The 7,401-nt window shown below is 57.1% G+C and overlaps 1 protein-coding gene across 1 annotated transcript in view; it reads left to right on the forward strand.

Moving 5' to 3' along the window:
• The first annotated feature begins 541 nt into the window (after window positions 1-541).
• TMCC2 (transmembrane and coiled-coil domain family 2) overlaps window positions 542-7,401 on the forward strand; it is a 33,604-nt gene continuing 26,744 nt past the window's right edge. The window contains exon 1 of the mRNA XM_041422612.1: window positions 542-748. Coding sequence (XP_041278546.1) covers window positions 581-748 — 168 coding nt within the window. The 5' untranslated portion in view covers window positions 542-580. The remainder of the gene's footprint in view (window positions 749-7,401) is intronic.

Raw genomic sequence — 7,401 nt, forward strand, 5'->3', positions numbered from 1 at the left:
CCCGCGCGCGAGGCACGCTGGGAGATGTAGTTTATTTACTTTTCAATGCAGTTCGTTTTCCCGGCCCGCAGGGCAACGCCGGGAGTTGTAGTCTGTTTTGCCGCAAAGGCTCATGGAACTTGTAGTCTCTCGAAGCCCGGCCGCCGACCTCTCTCCGCGGCCTCTGCGCACCCCCGCGGAGGACGAGAAAAAACACTCCAAAAAGAGAGAACGGCCATGAAATGACGTATTTAAACAGGGGAAGCAAAAGGGGGAGCTCAGACGCCGCCCGCTGTTCCCCCATCCCGCGCTGCGCGGAGCGGCTCGGCAGGAGGCGGCGCGCCCGTCCCCAGCTCCGCTCCGCCTCCGCGAATCACCAGCGGCGGCCCCGCCCTCCGCGCGCCTTCATTGGTCAATCCCTCCCGCCAGCACCGCCCTCCGAACACGCTTCCCCAATCACCGCGCGAGGCTCCCCCTCCTTCGCGTCGCCATTGGCCGGCGGCGCTGTCCCTCAGGCGCGGCGGCGGCGGCGATGCCGGTGCCGGGCACCGCGGCCGTAGGCGCCCCCCGCCGCCGGCACCGCGGGCGCGGCGCTCCCGGGATGAAGCGGTGCCGCTCGGACGAGCTGCAGCAGCCCGAGGAGGATCCCGGCGCCGCGGGGGAGTCGCCCGGTCACGGCGTGATGGAGGGCAAGGCCGGCGAGGCGGCGGCGGCCCCCGAGGCGGGCGCTGTCCCGGCGCCGCCGCGCTCCAAGCCCCCCGACCTGAAGGTGAGCGGCGGGAGCGTCCCGGTGGGACACGGGGGACGGGAAAATCCCGCGGGATCGGCGGGGGGATCCCGGTGCTGGCCGGGCTGGGGAGAGCCCGGCGGGGTCACCGGAGCGATGGAGCTCAGGGGTGCCGCCATCCCCTCGGTCCTACAGGTGTGACCTTGGAGAATGCGGGATGGCTGCGGGGCAGGGGCGCTCCGGGAATGGGGTAACCCTGGGAATGGATCATCCTGGGAATGGGATCATCCTGGGAATGGGGTGCTCCAGGGGCAGGAGACCCCTGGGCACAGGGTGCTCCCGGATTGGGGTGCTCCTGGAATGGGGTAATCCTGGATATGGGGTGCTCCCGGAGGAGGAGACCCCTGCATTGGGGTGCTCCTGGATGGGGATAATCCTGGGAATGGGATGATCTTGGGAATGGGGTACTCCGGGGGAAGAGATCCTTGGATTGGGGTGCTCCTGGACTGAGGTGCTCCTGGACTGGGGATGGTCCTATCAGCAGAGATCCTGCTGGGATTAGGATGCTGCTGAGATGGGGACGGTTCCTGTTCCGGGGATCCTACTGGATGGGGATGCTCCAGGGATGGAGACACTCCTGGGATGGGGAATTGCTGGAATAGGATCCCCCTGGGATGCGGCTGCTCCTGGGGTCGGGATGGGGGTGGTGCTGGTCCCAGGATGGGGCTGGTCCTGCAGTGGGGACGCTCCTGGGATTGGGATTCTCCTGGGATGGAGAAATCCCGGGCGCTGGGGGCTGCCCCGCTGCAGAGGGGCTGCGCAGATCCCGGGAAATCCCTGCCGGGAGTGTCGGGGGGAATAGTCCGGGAGGATCCGTGGGGGAATGCTCCAGGGGGATGCGGGGGAATATGGGGGTGATGCTCCGGGAAGATCCGAGTGGAGATCCAGGAGGATCCAGGGGGATATGGGGAGGATGCTCCGGGAGGATCCGGGGGGGAATGGTCCGGGAGGATCCAGGAGGATCTGTGGGGGGATGCTCCGGGAGGATCTGTGGGGATATGGGGGGAATGCTCCGGGAGGATCCGTGGGGATGCTCCGGGAGGATCCGGGGAGAATGGTCCAGGAGGATCCGGGGGGATCCAGGAGGATCCGGGGGGATATGGAGAGGATGCTCCGGGAGGATCCGGGGAGAATGGTCCAGGAGGATCCGGGGGGATATGGAGAGGATGCTCCGGGAGGATCCAGGAGGATCCGGGGCTGCGGCAGCGGGAGTGACGGTGTGGAAATGGCCCCGAGGCTGCTCCTGCCGGGCCGCTGGAGGAGGAAAACAAACCCCGGGCACTGCGGCGCTGCGGGAGGCACAGAGCCCATCCCGGAGCGGGGATCCGGCCTGAAACCCGGCACACGATTCCCCTGGCTTTGGGAAAAAAAGCAGCTCCGACCCCCGGCGGCTCAACAGGGTTTTATTGGTGAATTCCCAGCGTGGAATTCACGGTGTGCAGGCGTGGGAATGCCGTGGGCAGAGCGGGATCAGAGGCACCCCGTGGTGGGACGGGTGCCACCCACGGTGGTGCTTTCAAAAAGCCCTGGAAAAAGTGGGAAGTGTCCCTGCTCAGCCGTGGGATGCAGGATGCAGCCCCTCGGTGTGGCAGCCCCGGTGGCCCTGACGGTGTCACCGGCGTGGCCAAGGTCACGAGGGAGCCGATGGCACTGCCAGGCTCAGCCGGAACGCAGCCAGGACATCAAATCCCTGTTCCCAGGGGAAAACTCGGCTGCTTTGGGCACCAGGAGCCCCGCGGCTGCTGGAGGTGACACGTGGGGCCTTCCCTCGGTGGCCCGGCAGCTCCTGAGGCTGCTGTGGCTTTGCTGCTGCCCCAAAATCAGCTGGAGGAGCCAGGCCCGGGCCCATCCCTGGGGTGGGAGGGTGGCACGGTTATCCCAGAGCAGCTGGGGCTGTCCCTGGATCCCTGCAGTGTCCAAGGCCAGGCTGGACAGGGTTTGGAGCAGCAGGGACCGTGGGTAGAACTGCATGAGGTTTAAGGTCCCTTCCCAGCCAAACCATTCCGTGATTTTGTGATTCACTAATTCCATGATCCATGAGGATGTGTGCAAGGCCAGGCTGGACAGGGTTTGGAGCAGCAGGGACAGTGGGAGCTGTCCCTGCCCATCCCAGTACAGAACTGGATGAGGTTTAAGGTCCCTTCTCAGCCAAACCATTCCATGATTTTGTGATTGCCTAATTCCATGATCCATGAGGATGTGTGCAAGGCCAGGCTGGATGGAGTCTGGAGCAAAAGGGACAATGGGAAGTGTCCCTGCCCACCCCAGCAGGGGGTGGAACTGGATGAGGTTTAAGATCCCTTCCCAGCCAAGCCATTCCATGATTTTCTGATTCCATAATTCCATGATCCATGAGGATGTGGAGCTCAGGGCCCTGCTTGGCACATCCAAGGTGTTTCTCCCTGTCCTTTCTCCATCCCACCTGGGGCACAGAGGCTCAGAAAGGGGTGGGAGTGTTGGCCAAAGGGAGCTGCAGCTTCCCATGGCTGTGCCCAGCACCCCAAACATTCCAGGGCTGGCACATCCCACCCGGAGCTGGAGCTCCACAGCCTCATCCAGCAGCAGCATCCCAGGCCAAATAAATCCCATTGATTTTATCGAGCTGCCTGTGCTCCCTTCCTGCAGGTTTGCTGCCAGTGCTCACCTTTAATGCGTTTGGAGCTCAGCAATTAATTAAAATAAATCCTCAAACTGGGCAGAAGGAAGGGAAAGCTGGGGCTGGCTGCTGCCCGCAGCTGCCACAGCACAGCGGGCACTGTGCCACGGCCACCACCAGTCAATAAATTAATAAATTGTTAATTAATCTGGGTCTTCCTGCCCCAAACCCCCTGTGGAGCTGCTGGTGGGGTAGGTTCAAGCTGGTCCTGCTGTCCCTGCTCCAAAAATCCAGATTCCTGTCCCTGTGGATGGGGAGGCATCAGAGATTCCTGTCCTTGTGCATGGGGAAGGATCAGAGATTCCTGTCCCCATGGATGGGGAAGCATCAGAGATTCCTGTCCCCGTGAATGATGAAGGATCAGAGATATTGTCCCCATGGATGGGGCAGGATCAGGGATTCCTGTCCCCATGGACGGGGCAGGATCAGGGATTCCTGTCCCCATGGACGGGGCAGGATCAGGGATTCCTGTCCCTGTGCACGGGGAAGCATCAGAGATTGCTGTCCTTGTGCATGGGGATGGATCAGAGATTCATGTCCCTATGAATGATGAAGGATCAGAGATTCCTGTCCCCATGGACGGGGCAGGATCAGGGATTCCTGTCCCCATGGATGGCGCAGGATCAGAGATTCCTGTTCCTGTCCTTTCCCCATGGATGGGGCAGGATCAGGGATTCCTGTCCCTGTCCTTTCCCCATGGACGGGGCAGGATCAGAGATTCCTTTCCCCATGGATGGGGCAGGATCAGAGATCCTTTCCCCATGGATGGCGCAGGATCAGAGATTCCTGTTCCTGTCCTTTCCCCATGGATGGGGCAGGATCAGGGATTCCTGTCCCTGTCCTTTCCCCATGGATGGGGCAGGATCAGAGATTCCTGTCCCCATGGACGGGGCAGGATCAGGGATTCCTGTCCCCATGGATGGGGCAGGATCAGGGATTCCTTTCCCCATGGACGGGGTAGGATCAGGGATTCCTGTCCCTGTGGATGGGGCAGGATCAGGGATTCCTGTCCCTGTCCTGTCCCCATGGATGATGAAGGATCAGAGACTCCTGACCCTGTGGATGGGAAGCATCAGAGATTCCTGTCCCCATGGATGATGAAGGATCAGAGATCCTTTCCCCATGGATGGGGCAGGATCAGGGATTCCTTTCCCCATGGACGGGGTAGGATCAGGGATTCCTGTCCCTGTGGATGGGGCAGGATCAGGGATTCCTGTCCCCATGGATGGGGCAGGATCAGGGATTCCTTTCCCCATGGACGGGGTAGGATCAGGGATTCCTGTCCCTGTGGATGGGGCAGGATCAGGGATTCCTGTCCCCATGGATGGGGCAGGATCAGGGATTCCTTTCCCCATGGACGGGGTAGGATCAGGGATTCCTGTCCCTGTGGATGGGGCAGGATCAGGGATTCCTGTCCCTGTCTTTTCCCCATGGATGGGGCAGGATCAGAGATTCCTGTCCCCATGGACGGGGCAGGATCAGGCTGTCCTTTCCCCATGGACGGGGCAGGATCAGAGATTCCTGTCTCTGTCCTTTCCCCATGGACGGGGCAGGATCAGGGATTCCTGTCTCTGTCCTTTCCCCATGGACGGGGCAGGATCAGGGATTCCTGTCCAGATCCTTTCCCCATGGATGGCGCAGGATCAGAGATCCTTTCCCCATGGACGGGGCAGGATCAGGGATTCCTGTCCCCTTGGATGGGGCAGGATCAGAGATTCCTGTCCCTGTCCTTTCCCCATGGATGGGGCAGGATCAGAGATCCTTTCCCCATGGACGGGGCAGGATCAGTGATCCTTTCCCCATGGATGGGGCAGGATCAGAGATTCCTGTCCCCATGGATGGCGCAGGATCAGGGATTCCTGTCCCTTTGGATGGGGTAGGATCAGAGATTCCGGTCCCTGTCCTTTCCCCATGGACGGGGCAGGATCAGAGATTCCTGTCCCTGTCCTGTCCCCATGGATGGCGCAGGATCAGGGATTCCTGTCCCTGTCCTGTCCCCATGGACGGGGCAGGATCAGAGATCCTTTCCCCATGGACGGGGCAGGATCAGAGTAAGCTCTTGGCTGCCACTGGGGTGGGTGTGAGGTGGCACTCTGCACACAGCAGCCTGCCAGGTGTCCCCTGCAGCCCCCGGCAGCCCCGCGGCCGCTCTCCCTGCCCAGCCCGGCTCCTCTGCCGACTCCGAGGGCTCCGCTGGGAAAAGGAGCGGAGAAACGAACTCTGGTGTGTGACAGCCGTGCTCAGGAGCGCCTTGGTGGCAGGGATTGCTGCAGGAGTGATGGGATCCATCCAAAACCCTGCCTCCAAAACTGACACTTCTCCTGAGCCAAGGGTTTTCCCTGGATTTCTGTTTTCCCTGGATGTGTTCTCCCTGGCACTCTGTTTTCCCTGGCTCTCTGTTTTCCATGGATCTCGTTTTCCCTGGCTCACTGTTTTCCCTGTTTTTTTGTTGGTTTTCTCTGGATCTCTGTTTTCCCTGGCTCTCTGTTGGCTTTCCCTGGATCTCTGTTTCCCCTGGTTTTTTTTTGTTGGTTTTCCCTGGCTCTCTCAGTTTTCCGTGGATCTCCGTTGGTTTTCCCTGGATTTCTGTTTTCCCTGGATGGGTTTTCCCTGGCTCTCTGTTTTCCATGGATCTCATTTTCCCTGGCTCACTGTTTTCCCTGGTTTTATGTTGGTTTTCTCCGGATCTCTGTTTTCCCTGGGTCTCCGTTGGTTTTCCCTGGATTTCTGTTTTCCCTGGATGGGTTTTCCCTGGCTCTCTGTTTTCCATGGATCTCATTTTCCCTGGCTCACTGTTTTCCCTGGTTTTATGTTGGTTTTCTCCGGATCTCTGTTTTCCCTGGGTCTCCGTTGGTTTTCCCTGGATTTCTGTTTTCCCTGGATGGGTTTTCCCTGGCTCTCTGTTTTCCATGGATCTCATTTTCCCTGGCTCACTGTTTTCCCTGGTTTTATGTTGGTTTTCTCCGGATCTCTGTTTTCCCTGGGTCTCCGTTTGTTTTCCCTGGATTTCTGTTTTCCCTGGATGTGTTTTCCCTGGCTCTCTGTTTTCCCTGTTTTTTTGTTGGTTTTCTCTGGATCTCTGTTTTCCCTGGGTCTCCGTTGGTTTTCTCTGGATTTCTGTTTTCCCTGGATGTGTTTTCCCTGGCTCTCCATTTTCCCTGGATTTCAGTTTTTCCCCAGCACTCTGATCCAGCCCAGAGCTGTACCCTGACCCTGTTCCCATCTCCATGTTCACAATTTTGGTTTTCCTGGCTCCAGAACCCAAAATCCAAGAGCAGCAGCAATCCAGAGGCCTTGGCCCCAGCTCTCCCCTGTTCCAGGCCCCACACCCACGGGCAAAAAGCTTCTCCTGAGGAGGGGGGAGATGAAGGACAGGGGGAGGTCCCACCACAGGAGGGGCTGCAGGGGCAGGGTGGAGCATTAACCTCCAATTCCTCACGTTATTTTTTGTATTTATATGTTATTATACATTATTTATATATATCGTTATATATTGTTTTATATATTATTTTTATTGTTAGATATTGTTTTATATATTATATCTATTACTTTATATCTTTTTTATTTTCTCTATCATTAGATATTATTTTATATATAATAGATATTATTTTATATATTATTTAATTTATATATTATTATATATTAATTATATAATATATATTAATTAATTAATATAATTATATTGTTTTATATATTATATCTATTACTTTATATCTTTTTTATTTTCTCTATCATTAGATATTATTTTATATATAATAGATATTATTTTATATATTATTTAATTTATATATTATTATATATTAATTATATAATATATATTAATTAATTAATATAATTAAGCAATCCAGAGGCCTTGGCCCCAGCTCTCCCCTGTTCCAGGCCCCACACCCACGGGCAAAAAGCTTCTCCTGAGGAGGGGGGAGATGAAGGACAGGGGGAGGTCCCACCACAGGAGGGGCTGCAGGGGCAGGGTACAGCT

The sequence above is a fragment of the Onychostruthus taczanowskii genome, unplaced genomic scaffold (genome assembly GCF_017590055.1).
Source record: "Onychostruthus taczanowskii isolate IOZ18803 unplaced genomic scaffold, ASM1759005v1 scaffold74, whole genome shotgun sequence".
NCBI classification, from domain to species: Eukaryota; Metazoa; Chordata; class Aves; order Passeriformes; family Passeridae; genus Onychostruthus; species Onychostruthus taczanowskii.